The sequence below is a fragment of the Setaria italica genome, chromosome VII, assembly GCF_000263155.2.
Source record: "Setaria italica strain Yugu1 chromosome VII, Setaria_italica_v2.0, whole genome shotgun sequence".
Lineage (NCBI taxonomy): Eukaryota > Viridiplantae > Streptophyta > Magnoliopsida > Poales > Poaceae > Setaria > Setaria italica.
The window spans coordinates 33608080-33635557 of record NC_028456.1 but is presented as its reverse complement, the minus strand read 5'-3'; the positions used below and the strand labels follow the sequence as shown (position 1 = coordinate 33635557).

General features: G+C 43.7%; 4 protein-coding genes across 6 annotated transcripts; 3 read left to right on the top strand and 1 right to left on the bottom strand.

Annotated features, from left to right (window-relative positions):
- Positions 1 to 5492: 5492 nt before the first annotated feature.
- Positions 5493 to 7698, top strand: LOC101778597 (pentatricopeptide repeat-containing protein At4g15720). The gene has a single exon (XM_004977258.4). The coding sequence runs from the start codon at positions 5869 to 5871 to the stop codon at positions 7657 to 7659; it is 1791 nt and encodes a 596-aa protein (XP_004977315.1). The 5' UTR covers positions 5493 to 5868; the 3' UTR covers positions 7660 to 7698.
- Positions 7699 to 8048: 350 nt separating this feature from the next.
- On the bottom strand, positions 8049 to 16542 carry LOC111257972 (disease resistance protein RGA2-like). Its single transcript, XM_022828571.1, has 4 exons — positions 16433 to 16542; positions 9672 to 9756; positions 8248 to 9243; positions 8049 to 8069 (listed from the first exon to the last, which is right to left on the bottom strand). Exons 1-4 carry the CDS (start codon positions 16540 to 16542, stop codon positions 8049 to 8051), a joined length of 1212 nt encoding a protein of 403 aa, XP_022684306.1.
- A 330-nt stretch (positions 16543 to 16872) lies between these two features.
- LOC101777650 lies at positions 16873 to 21427 on the top strand. 3 transcript variants are annotated; one of them, XM_022828630.1, is made up of 4 exons: positions 16873 to 17224; positions 17339 to 17396; positions 18119 to 19586; positions 20993 to 21427. In XM_022828630.1, exon 3 carries the CDS (start codon positions 18219 to 18221, stop codon positions 19557 to 19559), a length of 1341 nt encoding a protein of 446 aa, XP_022684365.1. In that variant the 5' UTR covers positions 16873 to 17224; positions 17339 to 17396; positions 18119 to 18218; the 3' UTR covers positions 19560 to 19586; positions 20993 to 21427. The 3 variants fall into 3 exon arrangements, with proteins under 3 accessions (XP_022684365.1, XP_012703139.1, XP_012703140.1); XM_012847685.2 differs by lacking the exon at positions 17339 to 17396 and having other exon boundaries at positions 16874 to 17224; XM_012847686.2 differs by lacking the exon at positions 16873 to 17224 and having other exon boundaries at positions 17241 to 17396.
- Positions 21428 to 23340: 1913 nt separating this feature from the next.
- Positions 23341 to 27438, top strand: LOC101776975 (tubby-like F-box protein 14). The gene is made up of 5 exons (XM_004977254.4): positions 23341 to 23445; positions 24475 to 24937; positions 25135 to 25222; positions 26071 to 26203; positions 26300 to 27438. Exons 2-5 carry the CDS (start codon positions 24590 to 24592, stop codon positions 27039 to 27041), a joined length of 1311 nt encoding a protein of 436 aa, XP_004977311.1. The 5' UTR covers positions 23341 to 23445; positions 24475 to 24589; the 3' UTR covers positions 27042 to 27438.
- The last annotated feature ends 40 nt before the right edge of the window (positions 27439 to 27478 follow it).

Genomic DNA, 27478 nt, shown 5'->3' with positions numbered 1-27478 from the left:
CCAACACGCCAAACAGAAAAAAAAATCTCTCTGCAAAGCAAGGTATGTACAAAATTGGTACATAGCAATCTAGTATAAAATATCCCTTTGCGACCAGTGCGATCGGACACGTAACAAGGTACATAGCAAGGTACGTAACATATGTTATCGACACTTAACATAAGTTTTTTTTAAGCAAATGAAGCGAAGGACCTTCCCCAACCATTCTCTTTGTGCCTCATGAATCTCTTCAATATTAGATTTAGAAAGCTGCAGCACTGGAGTTAGGAAGCTGCAGAAAAAAATGAGAAAAAAATGTAAAATCAATGACACCAGTAGGGAACAAAATTTTATGTTTTATATATGCAAATAGAGGATTCAACCGATACTTGAGCAAGGGTACAAAACTGAGAAAGGGAACATATCCGAGCAATCTTTTTCTTCGACCAAATCAGCCGGACACTTGATTTTTGGTGCCCACCAATATTTTTCTGATCGTTTCACTTTAGAAAACTTCATTTGCATCAACCTTTTGTTCATCCGATAGCCTTTCCATGGCATCCACAATATCAATACATTTCTCGATTGAGTAGTCTTCTTCACGTCTCTTCTAATTTTCTAGAGTTTTTTCAATCTAATCCTTTCTAAAGTCAATGTAATCCCCAAGTTTTGTTGCCATCTGACTTTGTTTGCGTTTCTTTCCACCTGTAACATCTTGGTCATCTGAATTACGACTGGCTGGAGCAGATTGAACTTCTATGCTTTCTACACCACCAAGACCAACATTGAGTGGATTTCTATCTATAGAAGCCATGCTATGATTGCTTTGCTCTGAGATACTTCTTTGTGGAGTGGGTTCAGCTCGCAGCTCACTTCTTTGTGAATTGGGTTTAGCTCGCAGCTCAGTTCTTTGTGGAGTGGGTTCAGTTCTTTGTGGAGTGGGTTCAATTGATGCAAAATTTAAATCCCATGTGGTCGCACTTCCTATTAAATAAAAAATTAAGGTAACAATATCAACATCTTAGCATCTACAATAGCGAGAGTTGAAACTAGGAACATGATCTTATAGGATAGCAACTTCATCAGGTTAGCATCAACAGGTTATAATTAAATTCAGAAAACAGTTGTGCATTACCTAATAAGCAACATAGTCTTATAGGATATTATTTGTTTCGACCACTTAAGTTGAAAAACAACAAAATCAGTAGTTTTGACTCGATATTATTTATCACAGTTTTGACCTTGGCAACTACAACATTAGAATTGTAAGGCCTTAACTCAATGCTAATAGTCTAACAAACTTGACCAAATCAGCCTAAGTTAGCTGACAGACTGAAAGCATATGATTAGATGAAAGCATTACCTTCATATGATTAGACTGATAGCTTAATCACTACTTTATCAGAGGACATTTAGAAAAAAATCAGTTCTAATTTCACGGCAATGAAAGCATTACCTTCATAAAATAATTCCAAGCTATTATATAAAGGAAATTACTTCTTGCGGAACTTGACAACTTTATGGTTATCCTATTGAAGTACAACAATAACATATAATTAGATGGTTTGTATAAAGATTAGCTGTTATATAAAGGGGTTGATTCTCCATTTAAGAGATCTAACCTTAATCAATTTTTCCCAACCTTTTGGTTCTGCAATGATTATACCCAAGGTATCGTTCCAGCCAACACCACTTTTCCTCACTTCTTTTATTATCTTATAGTTTCCTTTTAGCTCTTTCTCCTTTTCTTGCACTTGCTGCTTCGTGAAATATGCCATTGGAAATATATCATTGAATTTGTTTGTGATATTCCTCCAACTTTCTGTTGTCTACCCACTCCTCCAACCTTCTGTTGTCTACCCATTCTGTCCCTTAAACATTGGGATGTTGACAAGCTCTTTCACAATATCCACAAGTCCCTTCTCATACGTGTAGCTCCATGTAGCCCTTTCCGTTGACATGGCTGGCTCCACGTAGCCCTTTCTGTTGACATGGCTACAAGAAATAAACAAGATTAGATAAATGCTGTCATGAAAACAATACAGAAATAAGCAATGAAGAAAAAAATAATACAGGCTGTCATGAAAATATTTATGCTTCACCTATTTATTACGGGCAGCCCACATCTGAAGAGCAATTTGGTCTCGTAGGGTGGTTCCTTCATTTGATTGCAGTTCATTTGGGCTGTTGTTATCCCCCTTTGGCAACTCAACATAATCAGATGGGTTGATATTATTTGGTTGGTGATCTTAGCCCTGTAATAAGATTGTGAAAGACTACAGCTCCTGCTGGAATTTTAATTTAATTCTCTACTGAATGAAATGCCCCAACTTTCAGAATTGGAAACCACCTTTTTAGCACGCCAAAGGTCCTTTCAATATGATTGCGTAGTTGCGCATGCCGATGGTTGAATAATTCTTTGTAATTTGCATACCGATTTCCATGTCTCCAAAACTCACTAAGTTGATACTTAACTCCTCGGTATGGAGCAACGAATGAGGAAGTATTTGCGTATCCACCATTTACAAGGTAGAACTTCCCCACAGACACATGAAAACCCTTCGTATGTGAAGACCGTAGGACCCTTGCATCAGATGCAGATCCTTCCCAACCACATGAGATGAAAGTAAAATTTAAATCAAAGTCACATGCACACATCACGTTATGTGACAAGGTTTCTTTCCTATTTCTGTAGGGAGCAGCTCTTTCTTGTGCAATGGTGATAGGAACATGAGTGCCATCAATGGCCCCAATGCAGTTCTAGAAGAAAGGCATGAAGCGAGGGTCTGATGCAATATTCACATGTGTATGGTTCACATTTGGGAGTTTCAAAAATCTATGAGTCAGTGCTGGAATTATATCGAAGAACTCTGTTATTTTCCTATAAATTGTTTCACCACTGTGTTGGAATTCCTTTTTTTAGCCTATCGGTGCTTGCATCATGAGAGAGCATAAATATAAACATTCCCAGCTGCTCCTCAACTCTAACACCACGGGTGTCACGTAACAAGTTTTCCATTCTAAGATAATTTGTTATAACTCTAAATATCTCGGGCTCCATCTTGAACTTCAGTTTGCACCAATTCTCGTGACCTTCCAAGATTTATCTGACCTTTTCAGCACCAGGCAGAGTTAAGGTGTGCTCCAACCGTTTCTCCTCATATAGACACTGCTGAAGTGCGGGGACCATAACTAGGAATAGCTCGTCATCCTCTTCTTCCTCCTCTAGCATGAATCTTCTAACTTTATCCTCCCAAGATTCCATTATCTATATGTATGTATATGGTAAGGAAAGTAAACTATGTCATATGAGATGAAAGTGAAAATTAAATCAAAGTCACATCTCACATGCAACCTAAAAGTGTTTCTCTGCCAATATCTATCAGATTTCTAGTTCTTGTTATTATCAATAGAGTGATCACACTACAAGGGAGCCATTAAAATTATCTAAAGAAAGTTAAATGGCAAAGAAAACTAAACGCCAACAGAAATCAGATGTAAATATTGAGCTAAAATCAGAAAGTTGAGAGAAATAGGACTTTGCAATTATATTCTACAGATCAGCCATAAAGGCATATCCCAAATGTGTCAGAGAACAGGTTATGATCGATTTTCCGATACATTGTACAACAGTTTCTCCAAACAACTAAACATCAGCTTCCACAGAACACTGGAATATAATCCTAAAGAGGTTCTTTTTTTAGAAAGAGAAAAGAGTATTCAAATTTATAGTTATAGGAGCAAAGTTTAAAATACATGTTTAGTTACTCGGAAATCTATGATGAAATCGCAGAGAAAAATAACAAACATAACCAGACAACAGATCATCACATAAATTGTCTTCAGAGATATACCAAATGATCTATCATTAATGAACTAATCAGAGTGTAGTTTGGCCTATTTACAGAACAGTCAGTGCAATAAAGAAATGATAGCTTATTTTGTCTACGAATCTCATGACTAGTTTGAGCTACTATGCGAACATTAGTTACCTTAAATTGAAATAGTAATACATGCTAATGCATTGGTACTTGTTATGAGTAATGTGACCACTAGTTTAAGAATATCCCCGTCACTGCTTATGAGTTTAAGAATATCACCATCACTGCTTATGAGTAATGGTTGAGCTTTCAATGTAACTCTAGTGCACCAAACAACATCCCAGACCAACATATTTAAAAAAAATCTAGTTAAAGTTCAATCAGGAAATGGTTGATTAAATTTGCAGTTGTACCTCAAGGCATGATGGTGGTGTCACCACAGTAGTAACATCACTCTAGGTATAGCTTGTTCTTGTGGTAGAACTTAGCAGATCCTGTTCAAAAAAAATCCTTATTTAGCTACTACATTTCAAAATCTAGTAGAAACAATACAGTCCATGACTTGAGTCCATATAGAAACAATACAATCATGAATGGAACTATGAAAAATGACAGGCTTATAGAGTTTGACATGCATTTCAAATGATTGCAGATTCAGAATAACCACCCTAAAAAGTAGAACAGCAAAGTTTCCAAAACAATCTGGGGAGCAAGCCTTATTATGATAGCAAATAGAAAGCTTATGAACATATCATCCTGACCTAAGCAAGTCAGCACTGACAGGGGCACTCTACACAACTACTAGCTAGCGAGGATTCTTCAAAACATGCCACACGAACTGTACTGTACTGCTATAAACCTGCTCCTTATGATTTATTTCTATGACAACCACTAATGCTCAAGTTTTACAATCTTACTATACGTTGGAGAATCATACTAGCCAACACAAGATTGGCCCCAAGAGAGCATATAAAACAGAAATTCAAGGGACAACACTGAACTCGCAATTCAAGTGACCACACTGAACTGAACCCGTGAGGTGCCATGGATCACACGATTACGACAGAATACTTCAATCAATTAGTAAAGAGACATTTCACGCAAGTACAAACCGCACTACTAGCATACTAGATGCACGAGAGGCTTACCTAGGCCAAGAATGTCCGGTGAAGAGATGAACGGATCTTGGGTCTAGCAGCTTTGAGGTCACCAAGATCTACAAGAATTCAAATCAGCAAGAGGAGTATAATCCCTAGTAAATAGAAGAGGAGGAGAACTCACGGGCTGAGGAGAAAGACGTATGGCACCACCATGGTGGATGCGGAGGTGGAGGCGTCGCTGCAAATCGGAGGTGGAGAGGCGGCGCCTGGACAAGGAGACAGAGCAGCCGCGACGGCGGCGACGCCTGGTCAGGGAAGGCGGAGGGGCGGCGCTTGGATGCGGAGGGGCGGTGCTTGGATACAGAGGGATGGCGACGCCTGGACGAAGGTAGGGGCAGCGGCGCCTGGACGGAGGCAGGACGAGGGGGAGACGACGCGAGCGCTCAGAAAATGCCGCCCGAACCCTTAAGGTGGGCAGGAGCGGGCCCGTGAAAAGGGAAGGGATCGGTCGAGCTCCCCCGGTCCCCTGGCGGATGGATATTCAAAAGGCACGGTTGATTGGCCCCTTTCCTCTCCCTTTCTTCCCTTCTCTCCTCCAGCTCCTCTCCCGCGCGCGCCCGTCGCCTCCTCTCCCGCGCGCCCGTCGCCTCCCGTCCCGACTCCGGCCGTGCACCGCCGGTTCTTGCACTCGTGTGCGGCCGGGGCCGCCACCGTTCCGTGCGCCGCCGGGGCCGTCGCCCGTTTCGGCCGCCTTCCGGGCCTCCGCGGCTGGACGGCGCGCGCCACCGGGGCCGCCGCGGCTGGCACGCCGCGCGTGGCCGGTCCCTCCGCAGCTGGGAAACCGCTGGCCTCCGGGGCTGGACACCGCGTGCCGCTCGGGGCGCCGCGGCTGTGCGCCGTAGCTTGGGAAGAAAGCCAGCAAAGTTGAGGGACTTCTATGCATGACGCAGCCATAACAACCCATCCCCATGGCAGCGCCCTCATCCTCAACTGCCACGCTCACGCCGGTGCTGATCCACCTCCTGCGCGGCGCCTCCGACCTCGCGTCCGTCGCCGCCACCCACGCCAAGCTCTTCAAGGCCGGATTCTCGTCCACGCTCGCCTCCTCCAACCACCTCCTCGCTGCTTACTGCCGCTGCGGCGCGATGAGCCGCGCCCGCGACCTGTTCGACGGAATGCGGGACCGGGATGTCGTCTCCTGGACGACGCTCATGTCGGGGTACGCCGCCTCCGGCAGGCCCCGGGAGGCCATCTCCCTCCTCCGTGACATGCAGTTTAGCGGCGTGCAGCCTAACGTGGTCACCCTATCGACGGCCACCAGCGTGTGCGCGCGCCTCGCGGATGAAGGGCTAGGCAGGCAGGTGCACGCCCGCGCAGAGGTCGCCGGGTGCGCGCGCGACGCCGTCGTCGCCACCGCACTCGTCGACATGTATGGCAAGGCCGGCCGCGTTGAGGACTCGCGCGCGGTGTTCGATGGCATGGCGGCGCCGGCGAGGAACGCCGTGTCGTGGGGCGCGATGCTGGCTGTGTACGCGCAGAATGCGCTCGGGAACGAGGCGATCCAGCTCTTCGCCGAGCTCAGGATAAATGGCAGTGGTCTGGCGCCCAACCACTTCATGCTGTCCAGCGTCGTGAGCGCGTGCGCCAGTGTGGTACGTCTCAGCATTGGCAAGTGCGTCCATGGTGCAGTTCTCCGGCTTGGGCATGGAAACAACGAAGTGATTGCGGTGGCTCTGGTTGACATGTACTCCAAGTGTGGGTGCTATGAATACTCAAGGAAGGTGTTCGACAGGATTGAGCAGCCATCCCTCATCCCGTACACCTCCATCATCGTCGCAGTAGCAAAGTACGGCCTTGGGAGGTGTGCACTTGCTTTGTTGGGTGAGATGGTCGATCGAGGTGTGCAGCCAAATGATGTCACTCTGCTTGGCGTCATGCATGCTTGCAGCCACTCTGGTCTCGTTGACACTGGCCTCCAGCTCCTCCACTCCATGCAGAGCAAATACGGCATTGCTCCGTGCCCCAGCCACTACACATGTGCGGTTGACATGCTCGGTAGGGCAGGGCGGTTCGAGGAGGCATTCGAGCTGGCCAAGGAGGCTCAAGTTGCAGGCAATGAAGCCCTCCTTCTGTGGAACTCCTTGCTTTCAGCTTGCCGGACACATAAGCGCTTGGACCTAGCAACCTTGGCTGGCCAGAGGGTGTCAGAGTTCAACCAAGATGTAGCAGGTGGACTGGTAGTGATGTCAAATGCATACGCTTCAGCTGGTCAGACTGACAACGCTGCTGCTGTCCGGTCAAGCATGAGGCGACGCGGCATACGGAAGGATCCCGGGTGCAGCTGGATTGAAGTAAAGGATATCCCCTATGTGTTCTATGCTGGCGCAATATCATGTGCTGGTGCAAGGGCAGATGAAGTGCTGATGTTGCTAGATGAGTTGGAGTGTAAGATGAGGGAGAAGGGTTACAAAGGGAGATTAGGGAGTGCTAGAGTATCTGATGCCCATGAAGATGATGGGGATGAAGGGAAAGGTGTAATGGTTGGAGTGCATAGCGAGATTTTGGCTTTAGGATTTGGTTTGCTGGTTGTCCCAAAGGGGATGCCCATCAGAGTGATGAAGAACCTGAGGATGTGCTGTGACTGCCATGAGGCGTTCAAGCTCATCAGTGGCATTGTTGAGAGGGAGTTTGTGGTCAGGGATCTGAATAGGTTCCACCATTTCGAGATGGGTTCATGTTCTTGCAACGACTACTGGTGATTGAAGTTTGCAATTGAAATGGTTCCGATCTTTCTGGTAGGAAAGGAGAACGACATTAACAGATTATCTTGGTGATTATCGTTTGAGGGAGAGGAGTTTGAATTGATGTAAATCCAAATTACGCGTAGGCATCATGCGGCGGGATGAACAGTAGTTGCCGGATGTAAATCCAAACCCATCACAATATTACATTAAAGATGTTGCACATTATTGCCGGTGCTGTATCACGCACCAATCAAGGACAAAAATCATTCTGGGGCAACAATAATAATCCCAAAGACAACCGCGAAAACAAAAAAGCCTCGCTACATAATGTTTCGGAAACAAAATGGTGAAGACAGGAAGAACGCCGCAACACGAAACGACGATGAACGAAATCCATGTAGTAGCTAGAACGAGAGTGGAAGCCTCTGCAGACATGGAAACAGAGGCGCAGCAACGTCAGTACCAACCTGAAGGAGCCTGATGGAGACGGCCACTCCCAGAAATAGAACCCAGTTTTATTTGTCTCAACTGAAAGGGGAAAAGGAGACGAATAAACACGGTAAGCAAGCAAAACATTTTAAGGGCAGCTGAAACAATGGAAACGCTGATCTCCAGCCTGCATTTGGAAGGCACGTTGGCTGCTTTTGTGACGGCAGCCACGGCGGCCTCCACTTCTGGATCCGCAACGCCCTCGAGGTCCATCTTGACATGGACCTGCTTCAGGCTGCCGAGGTTTCCGAGGCCAAGCTCCGGACCTGCAAGTGCAGCTCCCAGTCCCAACGCGTTGTACTTGCACCGGAGACGGAGCTTCCGGAGCTTCGGCATGGCCCTCTCCTTGAATGACAGGCCGGTGACGGTGATGGCTCCGTCACGGCGCTCTAACCAGAACAGCTCCAGGAGCGGGAACCCAGCTTGGCCACCGATGACGACCCTTTGCTTGTCGCTGTCTCCGGAACGTAGCTTGAGGATGATCAGGGCACGTAGGCCCCCGAGGATGTCCAAATCCTCGTTGCTTACCGTGGCCATCCCAATCTCCAAGTAGGTGAGCCTGGGGAGTTCTGCTCTCGCCATCGTCTTCGGGACATGGGGGAAGTAGTAGTGTGAGCAGGCCAGCTTGAACTCCCGAAGTTTCGATGACGGGCACCAGGACTCCACCAGGAAATCGAGGGAGCAGTCCTTGTCAGCATCGAGGCACAGATGCTGAAGCGTGAGCTTGTTCAGAGCATCGACCAGGTTCTGCTCGCAAGCTGCGCAGTCCTTGTCACCCTTCTTTAGGCTCCACTTGAGCCCAAGGATCCTTAGCTTCAGCAGCTCGCCGAGTTCCTCAACTGCTGCTGCGTTGCTCTTGCTTACGTCCACCATCGACAGTTCCTGCAGGTTCTTCATCTTGCCCACGCCGCTCGGCAGCTCGACGCCTGTCACCAGGAGATGCGCCAGCCTCTGGAAATCACCATCATCCACCGCCAATTGCCGGACCCTCGTCGGCCTTATATCCAGGGTCTCCAAATTCTCCAGTTCCTCAATCTGTTTCGGGAGCGCAGGTACCCCTCCTCCAAGCCCCAGGTACTTGAGCTGGAACAGCTTGTGTATGCCCTGGAGCTGGTGTTTTCCAACGGGTCAGCGTACGTCTTCCAGATCCAGCACCCGCAGAAAGCGGAAGTTGCCAGGATCATGTTTCTCTTCATCGCGCCCAAAGACGGTCAGAGATCGGACGTTTGAGAGGATGCCACTGCTTGGCGTTGTGGGTTTCACTTATAACTGGTCGTCGTACTGGAGAGACAGCCGCCGAATCTTGTCATGTGGCACGACGCCGACCAACTGAAGACGACAGGGTCACAAAGTTCTCCTTGCCCAACAGTGAGATGATGAGCTCACGGACGGAGTCGTGGACAATGTAGCATCTCTCCCCATTGTCTTGGGACAGGCAACGGCTGGATCAAGCTGCTGAGATGCTTCATTTCGTGGACATAGCTAGAATCCATGCAAGATGAAGCGACTGTCTCTTCCTTGAGAGTTGTTACGATTACCCGGCTCCCTTTGTTGTCATCAGGGAATGCACATTTGATGACCTGCCATCTGTCTTGAATCACATCATCAATTACAATCAAGTACCTGCATCAATGACACGAGAACACGGGTTAGCATGGGCCAGGAGGTTGTGTACATATAGCCATTTAATTACGGCGCCCTTGCCTCAACAAACGCATACAGCCGCCCGAACCCTACTTCTTAGTGTGTCTGATCTTTGGAACACAAAAGGAGAAACAAAACAATACCAAGGTTCAATTTCTAAAAACAAATCCTAGAGTTCTTTGAAAAAGAACATGACATGCCTCCAAAATATATCTATATATCTGTATATTATCTTAATAAGGGAGTTTTGAAATATTCCGATAGCAACAAAAAAATCTTCGTTTTTTCTATGAAATAAGCCAACATGTTCACCGAGAGGAACTATAAATCATCATTAATAAAAAAAAGAAAAATGAGCATATACACCACTAGATTTTATGATGATCTAATGGTCTATATTAAACCAAAGAAACCATGCCTAATACAATTAATAAATAATAAATTCATATGGAAAAAATAACATTTCAATTTTCATTTGAAATTTAAAGTAAAGTACCTAAATAAAGTGTCCATGTAAAACACAATTAGCGTAGCCCAAAATTTGAAGTAAAAAGGTATTAATTTTATCTCCATACAAATTGGGAAGTAAAATACCTCTATCATGTCAATGTTTAAAAATAAAAATCGCCATCAACCAAAATAAAGAAAATAAGGAAAATGAAGTGAGAGTGATGGACTCGGCCATCATCTATGGGAGAGATAACGGGCTGGGCTTTCCACGTGGGTTGATATAGAAGGAAGAGGAGATTTCGGCCCATGACGAGATTTGATCGAGAAATGATTTGTCAATTTGGAAATTAACATAGTGAATACGGTAAGTGAACTGAATACGTGAGTTACACGTCATATTTTGATTTGAATGGTTTTGGAAAGAATATAAAGATTTGATTAAAAAAGATCAAAGAATTGAGTCTGACTCGACGACAACCCTATCGAAAGACGGGATTAAGAATACACTAAATGATTGGAGGCTATATTATATGAGACTTACACTAATCTTTGTCCATAGCAATGCACCAGTATATTTCCTACTTATAAACCTACAAATTGAGAATCAAATCAATAATTTAGTAGATACTTAAATGCAATTGGAAGCAACGGTGAATGTAGAAACTTACCTTTCGTCAATCATAACTACTATGATTTTCATTTCAAAGAAATACTTGCAGTGGATTATTATAATCTTGTTCATGATTTCTTTGTGAATAGCAACGCTACCACAAAAATGGATCTATATTAACAGAACATTACAAATAGTGAGCCAAAACACGTAGTAACAATACTGCAAACGGCTAACATTCTGACTGTCAGATATAAATGCTCCAAATTCACTGTTTGGGCAAGCACCGTATATTATTTTTTTATAGGCGAACAAACTATATACACAATGCAAAAAAAAAGTTAGTACTAAAAATAAAATATAAAGAAAAGAAAAGAAAAATCAGTATCACCAAAAATAAAAAGAAAAGAAAAGGAAAAAGAGAGGAAAAATTAGAAATAAAAATAAAAGCAAAAGATAAAATAGGAAGGGAAGAAATAGATTTAAAAATAAAATAAAAGGATAAGGAAAGAAAGGAAAAATGAAAAACGAAAATAAAACTACCAGGTGCTCGTCTCCGCTGCTCTTGGGCCTGCCGGTAAGTGATGGTCCAAACCGAGCCGGCCCACGTACTCATTTTGTCTTGGGGGGCGACAAAATGACGACAGGCTAGGTGCGGCACCTTCGCGATTGGTTTGATGCCAATAGGGTTTTGGCAAGTTAAAAGTTGGGTAAAAATTTGTCAATATTTAAGCAGAATAAATGGAAGATGTGGCAAATTTGTGTACCAAATCAAGTAGTGGCCAAAATGTTGGTTTGCCAAAATTTTAGCATGCCAACATTTTGGTAGCAAACCAAGGAGGCCCATAATTTTTGTCCGCAGCACGATAAATTTTTTCAACTGGTTCGCCTTCTGCATCTCACTCCCTTAGATCGTGCAAATCACCGCCTGACCCGCCTAATAATCACTCACGCGATGTATGCTGGCTTGGTGCATTCTTCAATTCGTATAGTACATGCAACGAGATTTTTGTTTACTTTTCTTTTCCTTATTTGCTTGCCTTCTTTTTGAAATAATCTTTGCTTGCCTTCATCGACGCGTGATTGAAGCCATCCTTCAGCACATGTTCATTCTGTACTGCTCTTCCTGCATCCATCAACGTGATTGCCCACTTCGTCCCTTGGAAAAAAAGGGAACAGCTGGCCGCCGGGATCTATATATGATCGGCTCCCGGTCGGATTGTAAAGCCGCCGACAAGATCTATATATGATCTATATATATTTTAAAAGCCTGCAAAGTATCCTGTGGACAAATCTTTTGTTGTTATTCACTTGTTACTTTTGTGCAAGCAAGTACATAACTCTGATTATTGATCGCTTCTTATCTCGAAGCCTTTGATAAAACTCATGTTTTTTTCTTAGCTATGCCAAGGATATATGCAAGCTATATATAAGTGAAGTGAACTTGGAGCCAAACTGCCAATTAGAAAATAGAAATACTAGATCGATACTCTTTTCATCTTTGTTTAATATTCAGCAGGCACTGAAGCTTCATACTATTTGGTCAAGGCTTTGGTAGCTTCTCATTGTATTATGCGTCAAAAAATCCAAAATGGAATACATCTAGTCATGCAATTGTCAGTTTTGGTAAAATGTCTCTCGATTAGCTAGATTATTCACCTATTATTCACCTTGGGTGTCTTGAGACGGCCCCGATCACTTCGGGCACCATTCATATGTTACAATTGAGAGCATCATTTTTTTTTACTCTATGATCCTCAAAACATAAGGTTGCTTTCTTATATTCAGACAATTTCTTTGTTGTTGGAACTGCACTATACTTTGCTATCATAAATTTATGGGTGATGTGAGATTCATGAGCTACAACCACAAAGTCCAGAAACTTAACCCTGGTCATTTTGAGAATCGATCAATGTCTTGTCCAGAGAAAGTTTTATACATTCTAATCGTCATATCTATTGGACTGTGGATTTCAATTTTAAGTGTAAAGCTGAGTGATGCTTTGAAGAAGTTTGAGAAGAATGTTGCAACTAGAGATTCCATACCATTTTCCTCTTCATTTCTTAAAGTTCACTAATCATTTCCATAACTTTATATGGGAGCTATAGTGTATCGAATTTGAACGTCCATTTCCAACCTTGCTTTTAATTTGCCTTGTATGGTTTATGGGCCGAAAACGTCCTTCTTGATATGTAGAGTAGGTACTGCAATTATGCAAATATGTAGTATTACAAAATTAGGTAAATCTAGTGGGAAAAGAAGAAAAGAGCCTAGCCTTCCTCACGCGTTGGGCCAAACTTGGCTGCTTTGCTTTGCTGCCTGCTTCCGTCTAGCTAACTCTTTCTTCTATTCCTCTCCACATGCATTCCCCCCCCTCTCTCTCTCGGCCTTCCTTTCCTAGTGGTGACGGCAGGGCGAGTAGCGCCGCCCTTGGTCAGTTCATCGTCGGGTGGTTCGCCGCTGACGAGCATTCGACGTAGGTATAGTAGTGGATGCAGAATTTTATAAACATGTGTACATAGATATTCATATTTTATTTCTAAATACATATAGTTTACTATGTGATTTTACAAGCGAAATGTCTTTATTTTAAAGAAACTAACAAACTTATTGAAGCACACATGCTTTATATGCTTTGAGACCACATGTTCAGTGGTTTTGTTGAGCTGTCTCATATGGGTTACAAGTCATGACACATCTAAACAATTCTCCAAATATTAATAATTGATCATAATATAATTGTGCTAACCAAAATACAAAGTATGCTATTGCTCCCACATGACCTTATTTATTTTGAACATATACACATCCATTTTTATATAGAAATATCAATATCTTTTCTTTATAAAATCTATTATCTAGAAGCATCTTTACAAGCAATAAGCTTTACATGATTTCTATATTATTTTTGAAGAATTGTATATCTATTTAATTTCAAAGATATTCTAGAAGTATTCTTTGCGAGGTAAATATTTGACATTCGGCATGTTATGTAAAAATTCTAAATATTTTTATCAAATAAGGAATGATGACCATTTATAATTTCCATTGGAACAAATGATGTGTACATATGCTGAAATATTCTATAACTTTACCGGTGTAACATACAATGATACATGGGAAAATCATTTTTAATGAAGTTTAATTTTATGATTGCTTCTCTTAGGTACTGGTACATGTGTAGTCAGCCTCCATCTTTTGCAAATCAAGGTGCTAAGATCATCCGATAGCTGCATGATCAATGGTGTTATTTGCGTAGGCACATGTAGAGCAACCGATAAGGTATATACTTATGGTGTTATGCAGACTCACGGTGTTGATGAATGACAACATTAGGGTACCCGGCTGCCCGGCTCCATGACGGAACATGGAAAGATAAATAACGTTACATTAGGGTCATACAAATAAGGAAATATAAGAGCATGAATGAATGAATTTATGTGAAATGAATCTTGTGTAGTCTACACCGCTTCTTGCACCCTCGTGTGGTGACGAAATCCATCTCATCTCAAAATTGGATGAAAGAAAATTGAACACTGGCGGCGCGCAATGATAGGACATGTTCCAATTTTTTTTTGAAAAATCCTCTACCAAGAAAATTTGCCAAATTTCTTAAAACCCCAAATCCCAAAGTTGATGGGTTAAGACTGTGGGGATCAATTACCTTTAGGGTCTTGATGCTATCGTTGTTGTTGATGTGTGCATTATGGCTCCACAACTACAACTCTACTCGACGAGCTCTCTCGTATACATGTTCTCTGTGATCAACCTTGCTACTATGTGGCATGCTCCATTGCACGACAACCTTGTGTGCACTTCCGGTAGACTTTAGGTTATCGTCGTTGCATATGGATATGCATCCAATCTCATTCATTCACTGCCATTCGACAGCTTCCATCGCTCATACACATAGTAAGAATGGACGAGAATTCTAAACCCTAACAAACTTTCCTCTTCCTCCAATCCATTCGGCTCCCTGACATTTGCCAACATCGCAGATGCATGCATACTCCTTCGATGGGATCTCTCGTGGCACCAAAATGTACATACACATGCATAATTTGATTTTTGGGTCCAATGGTTTTGAATTTTGAGATTTTCTTAAGTTATAAGGTTTTACGGTTCCTTGAGTTCGTGTGTGTATTGATCTTCATGGTTTCTTTTGAAAAGTTTTAGAAATTTAATACATTTTCTAAATACAAATTGCTTTGATTTGGTGTTCCGTTCTGTGCTTGCCTTGTGTGTGGCTCGCGAGGTAAATGAGATGACTTGAGCTGCTAACAATCTGAGCTGAGATAGATTTTTTTTCTTATTTTATTAACAAGCTAAGTCGAGCCGGTTGTAAGTCTAACCGCGAATCACTAAAAAATTACGTCTTTGCTGGAAGACACTGAGGGCTAGTTTGGTAAAGTTCTGATTGTGGCTAAAACAGCTTCAACTGTGGCCTCTCTAGTGAAGCCGAAGTCATTTTGAAAAATGTTTAGCAGAATGACCTCTTCATTTTCCGTTTATAGATATAAAATGTTAAATGTCCAATATGCCCTTACATATTTGATACAAATGAGTTTTATTTTTTTCTTAATCTATAATGCAATTTCATATGTGATAAAAAGATTAGTAAATAGATTGATGAATATATTATATAATCCTTTGTTTACTTGATTCTATTTACGTATGATACCTTTTTATGTTTTTTCTTTTTCCACCACATTTTTTTTCTTTTTGACGCTCCATTCTATTCATGTATGCTACCTACCCCTGACTTGACTCTAATCGGCTCAATCATAGTTATTAGAACTGGACCGACGGTTCAACCGGTAAAAGATCGATCAGGCGGTTTGGTTCGCTTAAAAGACCATCTATGCAATCAGACCGGTACAAAGCGGTTGAACCAGCCTGTTTTTAACCAACCGGCAAACCGGGTGGTTCTATACGAACCCGACGGCTTTTGCTTCCTCTCCAGATTAGTGTCCCTTTGGTTAGGCTTTTGAAAGTGCTTTGGCTTCCAAAAAGACAAAAGCTAACTAAAGGGGTGGGTTGCGAACCACCGACTTCAACAAAAGCAGCTTCTCTTTAGTTCAATTCTCACAGCACCTGAGCCCCTGCTTCCACCAGGCTGTGGCGTCCAAATTTTCCTCAAAATTACCCACTGCCATCGGTTATGAGCGTACCGATTCGTCCTCCTCCTCCCCGCGACAGAACACACACGCGCGCACGGGGATGGACTGCGGGTTCACCGCCCCACCGCTGCCCCACCGTCGGCTGCCCTCCCCACCGGCGGCGCCCTCTCCGACCGCTTCCTCTCCTCCCGACGGCGATTCCAGGCGGCGGCGGTAGCCCTCCCCACGCTGCCCCACCGTCGGCCACCCTCCCCACCGGCGGCGCCCCTCTCCGGCCGGTTCGTCTCCTCCCAGCGGCGATTCCAGGCGGTGGGCGGCCCTCTCTGACTCCCTCCTCTCCTGGTAGCGGCGCAAAAGGGGGTCCGCGGCGGTGCTACCTCCTCCCGATGATTGGTCACCGGCGGCTGTCCTCCCCACTCTGGTTTGCGGCCGCCGCTCGCGAGGTCGCTCCCTGATTCGCTCCGCCGCCACTCACGATTTGCTCCTGATTCGCTCCGCCACCGCTCGCAAGGTCGCCCCGCCACCACCAGGGTCTCCGCCGCCGCCGTGGTCTCTGTCCCGGTCGGTGCGCCCACAAGGAGGCATCGCGCCTAGACCGTCGAGGCCCGGCCGATGCGCCCAGGCCGGTGAGCCCCTGGCCATCGCTGCTCCTTCGCGCCTTGGCCAGGGAGAGGAAGAAGAAGGGACTGACGAGCGAGGTCAGCTCGTCAGTGAGAGAGGGAGAGAGTTGAGTGAGGAGGGCTTAACAATTTCTCAAACAATTTCTCAAAAGCCACAACTGCTCAATCAAACAACTTTCGGATTTCTCACGGTCCACACCTCACCACAGTTTTTGTATGATTCACATCCCACGACTAAGACACGGCTCAACCAGCCACATCCTTGTCGCTCCCACGTCGGCCCAACCAAAGGCCCAGGCGTCCAGCCCAAGCACCCTTCGGCTCCTAAAGTCCGCTCCGCTCCGCTCAGGTGCCGCAGAAAAGCGCCGCCGCCGCCGCAGTCCGTCTTCTCCAACCCCGACCGGCCGAGCCGCCCTCCCCCTCCTCCCTAGCGCCCGCGTGCGCCTCGCAGCTGAGCCCCCTCCTCCCCGCGCCTGGACTCCGGCTTTCGTTTCCCAGCGGCCAGTTTTCCCTTTCCTTTCCCTTTCTCCGCTCCACCCTCTCGGCCTTATTTCCTAGCGGCGACGACAAGGCGAGCAGCCACTGCCAGGTCTTTTGTCGCCCGACCATCTGACCTTCGTCGGGCGCCGGCGACGAACATCCGACAGGTACGCCCACCTATTCCCTTCCTGCGGTGCGGAATCGAACCTCCAAACCCTGATGTATGCTATTTATATTTGGATCTGACCATGTATTCTTCAAAACTTCGATTTTTTTTCAAGCAATTATCGGGTGTACACATGTACACCCATGTCCTAAACTGGGTCCGCCCCTGCAGAGGTATGCCTTCCCATCCCCTTTCCTTCTGCTGTGCGGAATCGAACACCCAAACCCCATGCTATTTGTATTCGGATCTGACCATGTATTTGCTTACTACCCAAACCCCATGCTATTTGTATTCGGATCTGACCATGTATTTGCTTACTGACTTAGATTTTTTTGCAAAAATTACTGGGTGCACATGCGTTGGTACCCATTTCCCATGTCCTATACTGGCCCCGCCACTTTCGTAGGACTTGTTGGTACCCAATTAAGGCGCGCGCGCAGCTTATTTTGCCTGTAGGGTTCGGCTGAATTCTGTTGAATCTTTTGCTAGTGCAAGTAGCTTTAGCTCCTCTGTTAAGTGTTGCTTAATTTGATTCTATTGAATCTCTTGAAAGTTTTTAAGGAAGTCTCGCTGTATTTCAATATGGTACAAAAAGTAATTGACTAATTAGTAGGCGGCTGTGTGTTTGCTAATGGTCTGCTGAGTGAGCCCATGATTTCTTAACTGATGCAGAGATGGAATTGTGCTGTATGTGTCCATTGCTTATACCTTAAATAAGTGGCTCTAATAGATTAATGAACCATTTAACTCTTGAAGCATAAGCAGATGATTTTGATTACAATGATCTCTAGGTTCATAGAGTTATTTGTGACCTTTGTGGTCTTGTTGGAGTATTCATGTAGTCATATCTCGTACGTGTATTTTGCTCAACACTTCACCTCAATTATTTTCTCAGGTGGGGCTGCAAGACCAATAAGGAGGTGCTTGCGCCAATCTCTTTGCTTGTATATGGTAATAGAAGGGAGTATTAATGACTGCATGTTCCTTTGGTCAAAATGGAAGGAAATAACCTACCCTCTGGAAGCTTGATGCAAGGAACAAATTATGGTAGTTTAGACTTGCATCACAACCACATGCAAATGCATGCTCCAAACTCTGGAAACCAGGGCTTCAACCACTCTCAGATGCCCAGCAATTTCCCCATTCATCTGAATCAGGTTACAGATTCTGATCAGCTGTCTGAATTTCAATTTGGAGAACATGGCAAGGCCAACCACCATCACCAACACCACAACCAGCAGCACACAAAGATTAGCATGAGCGATGATGAGGAACATGGTGTCAATGAGGATGCCACTGATAGCCAGACCGGCAAGGGCAAGAAGGGCTCGGCATGGCATCGGATGAAGTGGACTGATTCAATGGTTAAGCTTTTAATTACTGCAGCATCTTACACCGGGGAGGATCCAGGAGCTGATTCAGGAGGTAGGAGGAACTGTGCAATGATGCAGAAGAAAGGCAAGTGGAAGGCCATATCAAAAGTCATGGGTCAGCGAGGTTGTCTTGTATCGCCACAGCAGTGTGAGGATAAGTTCAATGACCTCAATAAGAGGTATAAGAGGCTTACAGATCTCCTTGGTCGGGGTACTACTTGCAGAATTGTGGCGAATCCAGAACTTCTGGATAGCATGGCTAATCTCTCAGATAAGACAAAAGATGATGCAAGGAAGATATTGAGCTCTAAGCACTTGTTCTATGAGGAGATGTGCTCCTACCACAACAATAACCGGTTTAGTTTACCTGAAGATCCTGCACTTCAGCGCTCATTGCAGCTTGCTCTGAAGTGTAAAGATGAGCATGATACAAGGAGGAGAGCGAGTGGAGATGCTGATGAAGATGATCAAAGTGCGGACACTGATTATGAGGAAGAGAATGATGATGAGCATCCCGTGGTGCATGTCAATAAAGGGACCCTGCCTGTGCATAAAAGAATGCGGTACATGGCGGATCAGGAGGATGTAGGTTTTGGCAACTCTTCCAGCTCACATGACTGTAGCAGGAGATCCGATCCCCTTAGCATTACAGTGGATATTAACAAAGTTTTCCCGGATGGAACTAACTTAGCTTTGGTGCAAAAAGACTTGGCTACACAGTCTGCGGAGATTGAGAAACAGCGCATGGAAATTGAAGCTGAGGCGCTGGAGCTTGCAAAGCAACGCCACAAGTGGGAGAGGTTTAGTAAGAAGAAGGACAGAGAACTAGAAAAGATGAGGTTGGAGAATGAACAAATGAAGATTGAGAATAGACGTTTGGAGCTGGAGGTAAGACACAAGGAGCTGGAGCTTGAACTCAGGCTAAAAGGGAATCGCAGTCAGGCGTGGCACGATAACATCTAAAAATTGCAAAGGCTGACTTGCAATACGGTAAGCTCAACCTCTCGTAAATTGCAAAGGCTGCTAGGTGTTATTTGGTATCACACACTTCACTCATCTTTATATTTTTTTTAGTTTACTGTATATGTTATGTTACAGAGCAAGTTCAACGAGAACTTGAAACAGCAATGCACGCATAGGGATCCATGCTGTCCTAGTGTCCTTGAGATATCTTGGCTGATGTACCCTAAGAGTTATAATGGCTTTAGTGATTGATTTTCGTTATGCTTCTTAATAGCCATGCAAGCCTTTGTATATTCACAGTTTCCAGAGATTTCCATAGACTGGGTCTTTGATTTTTTATGTTGTGGTCATTTACATCCTCAATAAAGGCAGAAAAGCACAGTAGAATCTCAACATGTGTTGCAAGTAAACACTTTACTGATCAGTTGGAGACGTTTGCTTCCAAATCAAAATGGCTGGGAATTGCCAAAAGCACCTTACTATGTTCCTTCTGCCTGTCTTCAAGGAAGGCAGAGCCTGTGCTAGTGTTATTAAAAAAAAGAAATAATTCTTTTTTCCCCCTGTTTTTCCCCTTGTTTCAACATTCTATCACTTTAGTAATGCACACTAATTTGAATTGCTGGAATCTTTGATGAAATATATAATCTACATTGCAGACTCCCAACAAAACTTAATTTTGATATATCCTTTTTGTCCTAGACATATTTGCACTTGCTAATCTGGTAAACAATATATCAGAAGTTGGAGTTTCTCAAGTATTCCCAATCCTTGTCAACCTATGTGCCGCATATAATTTGCATAAAGATGGAGGAAAAATTTACTCGAGTAACTAAGAACAAAGTCATACTACCCAACTGAAAATGATATATATCCTACACAAAGAGAATACAGGATCAATCATCAGTATTATGAGAAATGGCCCATTCTCCTGTTGTATTTGAAAACCTATACTGAAGCACTGTAATGTAGCATGTGAATCTGCTGAATGTATATGGAAGCTATACTTTTTTTTCCTTACTGTGATTTATGTGGTGGGGAATAAAAATGCTGGCTAAATTTTGTGTTGGGGTTTCCATAGCGCTGTCCATAAGATATGTCCTATGACTCTATGAGTATCATCCTGGTACAGTGCAGAAGTAAAACTTTCTAGCATCAGAGGCATTTCACGTGTAATTTGTCTCTGTTCAGTTTGCCTGAGGCAGCCAGGTTGCTTCATGTGCTGATACTTTGATAATGGTGTTATGAAATACCTTACTTCCACATTCAGGACAACTGAAGTCTACCGACGGCAAAGAATATGCTATGGTCCACACAACCTTACTTGTCGATTGTCATGAAGCTATACTGTCGTCTGATGCCATATTATTTTCGGAAATGCAAGCATACACTGTTAAAGTTTTTCCCTAATGTTCTTATCCTGTTGGCCCTTTCAGGTTGCTTATGGCATTGATGTTAGAGTAGAATACTGCAAGAAAGTTGACAAGGATAGCGTGGAGCCGCTCACATGCGCTTTTTCTAGGGGTTGCAGTGGAAAAGAAAGGATTTTATGATTATAACGATGGTTCCATCCAAATTTTGCTTCTTCCTTGCAGTATCCTTTGTATATTGCAGCGGCCGATTTGTACCGTAGTAGCTCCGAATTCTATATCCGTGCTACGCTGTTATTTTGTCGTAAATTTCCACGTACAGCTCTAACTGTAACATGGTCAGATTGTTCATGCAGAATTTCAACAGCCATTCAGTCCAGCCCGGTTTCCTTGTATTCAGTGTGTAGTTCCTTGATGGAGGTCAACTGCTTCTTTAGTGTTAAAAAACCGGCCTGACGTCTCCTAGGCTGTGAATTTAATTCCCATCATATTTCTGTTTCATGCCTATAGTCTATTACTCCCTCCATTCTCATTTGACAGGACTATTTCATCTTGACACAATGTTATCATCTACATTATGTCACTACGTACTTCTTGTTATCATATATATGTATCATATATATGCACCTCGATATCAATGTTACCATATATATGCACCAATTATTTTTTAGGTGAGTTACTCTGCACGGAAATCAAACAGTCATCTGTGTCTGAGGTGGCAACTCAATAGGACAATCGAAAGAGAAAATTTTAATTTTGCAAATAGTCATATTAAAATAATTTTGCAAATAGTCGTATTAAAAGAGAATGGAGGGAGTACAACAAAAGGAACATATCTAATATAAATAATAAAATAGAGAAAAAATAAAGAGAATAGAGTGTCCTTGTTCTCCTATGTCCTATCAAATTCGATTAGATTAGAGCCATTATGGAAAACAAAAATTTGTATCCTTTCTTGGCTACCATACAGGCTACAGCACGAATCTTCTCAAGCCACAAAGACAAGAAGTTTGAGCGAAACCTTCAAATTTGTTTTCCCCCGCTGTTATTTCTTTTTTGGCAAAATAGATATTCTGCTCTTGACTTAAGGATAAGTTCGTCCTTCAATTTCAGATCGGCCAATCTAGTCTCTCAACTTTCATTTTAAGATCAAACTCATCCTTAATTAATGTGGCGCTTCATGTTGGCATGATATTATTGTAAAATGTCTTTTTTGCTATTGACTATCCTTCTTCCCCTCTTTAATTTCCGTCGCATGGTCTCAGCTATACATGAGAAACTGGTCGGTGCCATTGTTGCACGGTGTACATGTGCTTAGGTTGCTGCGCTGACACATCCGAGATCATGGTTGCAGATTCAGTACATCGAATGTTTAGTATATGATTAGATACTAACCAGCAGTATTAAATATGGGTTAATTACAAAATCAATTGCATAAATGAATGCTAATTCGCGAGACGAATCTATTAAAGCTAATTAGTTCATGAGTCGACCATGTGTTACTGCAGTAAATATGTTCTAATCATGAATTAATTAGGCTTAATAGATTGATCTCACGAATTAGCCATGGTTTATGCAATTAGTTTTTATAATTAGTTCACATTTAGTCTTTCTAATCGGTATCAAACATCCGATGTGACTCGAATTAAAAATTAGTCCATGGATTTAAACACCCCCTTACTTACAACATCCCCTTACTTACAACCATGCCAGTGGGTAGAGTAGAGTAGATAGATGTAGATGTAGGCTGTAGGGTGAGTTGGAGTGGTACCGGCAATATATTTATACATGAACTCGCGTGGTGTCCAGCTAGCGTTCTAGGCTGTGACTGTGGTCGGGTGGTCGGCGGTAACATCAGCTATTTAGCTGGAAGTTGACGACGGAGAGGTATGCACGGGCATGCGGTAAAAATGATGCATGTTATGCCGAAACAAAAACTCAAATTGAGCAGTAACGAACGCGTAGCACTTGCAGCATGTCCATTCACTCGTTACACTGCGTCATGCACGATTTAGTCGAGGGAGAAAGAGGCAGGGTAAATAAGATTTTTCACATTAATCTCGTATTAATATGGAGTGCTACCATCAGTACAAGTACGAGTTTAATCTAAAAATGAAAAAGTTGAGGAATTAGATTGAGTTTGACTAAAAATGAAAAAGTTAGGAATTGGATTGGATGATTTGAAAGTTGAGGAATGAATTTAACCTAAGCGACCTAATTTTTTTTTTCACGCAACACACAAGTTTCGCGGAAAACGCCCTCACAGGCTGGTGTTGTTTTGCGCATGTCGCACGTGACGTCGCGTCGCCCCCCGCAACACTTGTCCAGCCACCACCACTTGTTCTTTCCTTCGCCTCCTCTTCCTCCTCCCGTCGTCTCCTCCTCTTCCTCCCCCTTTCCTTTCCCCCGTTCCCCTCCCCAACGCCGCACCCCCCCCCCCCCCCCCCCGGGCGCGGCCTCCCGTAGGCGCGGCTCCGTCCCGGCCCTGCGCCCGCCGCGCCGCTCGTCCCCCGTCCCAGGTGCGTGTCGCGCGGATCCGTGCTCCTTCCCCGCTGGATGCGTTTCGGTGGTTCGTGGCGGATTCGTGCTGTCGGAGCGGGGATTGGGTTTGTGAGAGGTGGGAACGAGGGTTGTCTAGCTGGGACGAGGTGTTTTACCTTGTATTTTAGCGGAATTCGGGCGGGATTTGGTGGAAAGTCCGCCGCTTTCGCTGTGATTTGGGCTCAGATATAGCTGGATTTGGGCGTGGATAGGTGGTTCATGTCGAATAGTTTGCGGGGTTAGTCTTAGCTGCATCAGCTGAAATGCAACGGGTAATTGTTATGCGTGGGTATGCATATGCAAATCTTTCTATTGTGGCTAAGTTTTGTGTAGACTGTTGAGATTACTAGAAATCAGAAAGTAGACGTCTCAATTCAATGTATGTTGAAGTATTAGATTGCAACTAATTTGAGCCCGTGGTTTTGATGGTCAATAGTGCACCGAAGACCTAGAACTATGGCTATCACTTTCTCCAATCTCTACTGTTGTTTTAAATCTATATTGGATTATTGGCGATGTTACTGTAGCTTTGATCGAACAAATTAATTGATATGTGCATTGCTCGTTCTGGTGTGTTCATTCCTACCCCCCTTTTTTCTTTCTAATGGAAATCATCACACAGCCTTCTTTGAGCTACCATCATTTCCATTCCAGCTGCACTTATCTGTTGCATATGGTGGACATGGCATAATGTTGGACGAGTGACCCATTCCAATATTACTTTTGTGATGATTGCTATATTGTGTTGGCGCAAAAAGATGCAAAAGGAGGATAGGTTCTCCCATGTTTGAAGTGACTGATTGTACCAATTGATTTGAGAAATTGTACTGTGATGAGCTTCAATATTATAGTCTTATACTCTTATAGAAGGTGTTTTCTCAGAGTTTTGCCTCTGGGTTGTTGCTTCTTTTTTTGGTAATTTGAATTAAGCTTCTAGACATATCATTGTTCTTACCTGAGAGGCAAAGGCTAATACTAGCTTTTTCTTCTTCTTTTTTGTCTGGCAGGCTCATCTGTTTAGTTCATCTGGACTGTCATTACTTGGCATCTTGTTTATACAATCATCGGAGGAAGTTTTGATGTTTCAGAACAATTGCGTTTGGTGTGATTAACCTTTAATAGATGTCCTTCCGCAGCATTGTGCGTGATGTAAGGGATGGACTTGGGAGCTTGTCTCGAAGAGGGTTTGAGGTGAAACTTCTGGGCCACCGCAGAGGGAAATCTCATGGTGCTGTCCATGAGTTGCATGATCCAGCTCCGGTGATCCAGAGCAGTTGCTGGGCTAATTTGCCCCCTGAATTGCTTCGAGATGTAATCGAGAGGTTGGAGGCCAGTGAAGCCACATGGCCTAATAGGAAGAATGTTGTTTCTTGTGCGGCTGTTTGTCGAACCTGGAGAGAGATGTGCAAAGAGATTGTTAAGAATCCAGAGTTTTCTGGAAAAATCACTTTTCCTGTGTCCCTCAAGCAGGTGATGATGCTCTCTTTGATCCCTACATGTTTTATTTTTCTTCCCTTTTTTTGATAATTTTAGCATATTTTTATATATTTTTGTATCCTTACTGTAACTTGTGTTTGGGAAGTAGTACTATTAAAATAAAGGAAACAAGGAATAAAATAAACCACACTTTTCCTATTCACTAATATTGTTTTGTTTGTTATATTCAGCCTGGGCCTCGAGATGCAACCATCCAGTGCTTCATCAAAAGGGATAAATCTACCCAAACGTACTACCTATATCTGTGTCTTAGCACAGGTAAGCCTTTTTAAAGTATTGTGATTGTTTGTACTTACTGTAATTCCTTACACCACATCATAGCCATCAGTCCTTGTGAGATGCTTGTGGACATTTTAAATAATGCAAGATAAATGACCATCTTTCTAGCTATGCTTGAATTGCTGAAGGTACCATTTTACCCTAGATCCACATATGCTTAGACCTTTGGTACCAGCATAGTAGTTCAGTAGTTGTCTTGTTATTAGATTATTATTTACGTAACACCGTACTACTCATGCTGTCTTTTGTGCATGCTTGTGCACGTTTTTCATGTTCGGCGTGACTGGCATTCTTGACTGCCTATCTCAGGAATTTAGAGAACCAGTCCCTCTATGTTGCTCTTGCAGAACATGCACTCTGTTTTCTTTCCAGAAGCAGTAATGGCAGCTGATCTGTAAATAAAGTAAGAATAGCAATTGTTTCTATCATGTCTGCTAAATCTGCATTTTCCCCACTAACCAACCCCAATGAGGTGCCCCGTGCCCGTCTGCGGGGATTGGAGACTTTAAATGAATGTGTCAACATGGTCAACCTATATTTCATCTGGATTTAAGCATTATTGAATCCATCTTCATAGCAGTTTAGTTGTTGGAATCCAATGAATTTAAACCTTTACACTTGCCCAGTTGGTATTCTATCACTCACTCAAGGCTGAAACAGAATACCAGTTACCAATACTAGGAATTGGTGCTGGCATGCTGCTATCAGATGTCAACCATTGTCTGTTTCCAATTCATTCCTTATTCTTAGCAGGCGTGCTTGTTGGTACCCTTTATTTTTTTTGCCAATCTGCTGCTATTAACATGGTCTAGCATATTTTTCTACAGCTGTGCTTGTTGAAAGTGGCAAGTTCCTCTTATGCGCAAAACGAACCTCCCGGCCAACCTGTACAGAATATACGATATTTATGAACTCTGAAAATATATCTAGATCAAGCAAAATGTACATCGGAAAGCTGAGGTACTAACTCATATAGACCAAGGTGTTTTTAGAAGTTACGTAATCATTTTCTAATCTGTACATATCACTAATATATCTATGGCATTGTGCATTTAGGTCAAATCTCCTCGGCACAAAGTTTGCAATATATGATACCCAGCCTCCATGCAATGCAGCACAACCAGGGAAAACAAGCCGTAGGTTCTACTCCAGGAAGGTGTCGCCAAAGGTCTCTTCCAGCACCTATAACATAGCACAGGTTTCATATGAGCTGAATGTCTTGGGTACTCGGGGCCCTAGGCGGATGAACTGTGTTATGCATTCCATCCCTGCCTCATCCCTTGAGGCTGGTGGCACTGTTCCATGCCAGCCAGACAGTGTCCTCACCCGCCCCCTTGATGAGTCATTTGGCAGCATTTCCTTCTCCAAGTCATCTGTTATGGATCATTCCATGCGTTTCAGCAGCACAAGATTCTCCGAAGTCTCCATGGGCAGCCACCGGATTGGAGACATGGCATTGGGTGACAATGATGAGTGCAATGAGAGGCCATTGATTCTCCGCAACAAGGCCCCAAGATGGCACGAGCAGTTGCAATGCTGGTGCCTCAATTTTAGGGGCAGAGTAACAGTCGCATCTGTCAAGAACTTCCAGCTTGTAGCCGCAACACAGCCCTCTGCTGGGGCCCCAACCCCGTCACAGGCTGCCCCAGCACCGCCACCAGAGCATGAAAAGGTGATCCTACAATTTGGGAAGGTGGCCAAGGATATGTTCACAATGGACTACCGTTATCCACTCTCAGCCTTCCAGGCCTTTGCAATCTGCCTGAGCAGCTTTGACACCAAGCTGGCCTGCGAATAAAGCCATCGTGGCCGAAGAATCTATTTCATGAAGACGGCGGCCCCGAATTTTGCTGGGCCGCCATTCTGTTGTATGTTGTTGATGCCTTCTTAACTTCCCTAGAAAGCTGTGTTTTAGCCATTTCCACCTGATCTACAGCTGCTGCTGTGCTGTCCTGATTGTTTTGTTTTCAATAGCTTTATTCTGTGGAGTAGCATCTTGGCCTGCCCTTAACTAGTCGGCAGATTTAAATTGGTTTTCCATACTGTTGTATTAACTGAGTGTGACATTTTCGTTGTGCCTAAACTCTGACTGTCTGCCTGTGGTGGTGGCATGCAACTGTGCATCTTGTAAAATTCTGAAACGCTTTGTCATAAATCATAGCAATAAAAGAGTTAGCTTTCATTTTATTCCAAAACTTTGGCTCGTTCTAAATGTATTTCTTGAAGTAAACTTGT

What these genes read in the sequence shown, in the direction of transcription:
- LOC101778597 (XM_004977258.4), top strand. Translation starts at nt 5,869, where the DNA reads ATGGCAGCGCCCTCATCCTCAACTGCCACGCTCACGCCGGTGCTGATC.
- LOC111257972 (XM_022828571.1), bottom strand. Translation starts at nt 16,542, where the DNA reads ATGCCTCCTTGTGGGCGCACCGACCGGGACAGAGACCACGGCGGCGGC. An exon ending in GAGCGAATCAGGAGCAAATC is followed by an intron (nt 9,757 to 16,432) that starts GTGAGTGGCGGC and finishes TCATTGATGCAG; the next exon opens with GTACTTGATTGTAATTGATG. An exon ending in ATGACAACAAAGGGAGCCGG is followed by an intron (nt 9,244 to 9,671) that starts GTAATCGTAACA and finishes GGAAAACACCAG; the next exon opens with CTCCAGGGCATACACAAGCT.
- LOC101777650 (XM_022828630.1), top strand. Translation starts at nt 18,219, where the DNA reads ATGGAAGGAAATAACCTACCCTCTGGAAGCTTGATGCAAGGAACAAAT.
- LOC101776975 (XM_004977254.4), top strand. Translation starts at nt 24,590, where the DNA reads ATGTCCTTCCGCAGCATTGTGCGTGATGTAAGGGATGGACTTGGGAGC. An exon ending in ATATCTGTGTCTTAGCACAG is followed by an intron (nt 25,223 to 26,070) that starts GTAAGCCTTTTT and finishes ATTTTTCTACAG; the next exon opens with CTGTGCTTGTTGAAAGTGGC. An exon ending in ATGTACATCGGAAAGCTGAG is followed by an intron (nt 26,204 to 26,299) that starts GTACTAACTCAT and finishes TTGTGCATTTAG; the next exon opens with GTCAAATCTCCTCGGCACAA.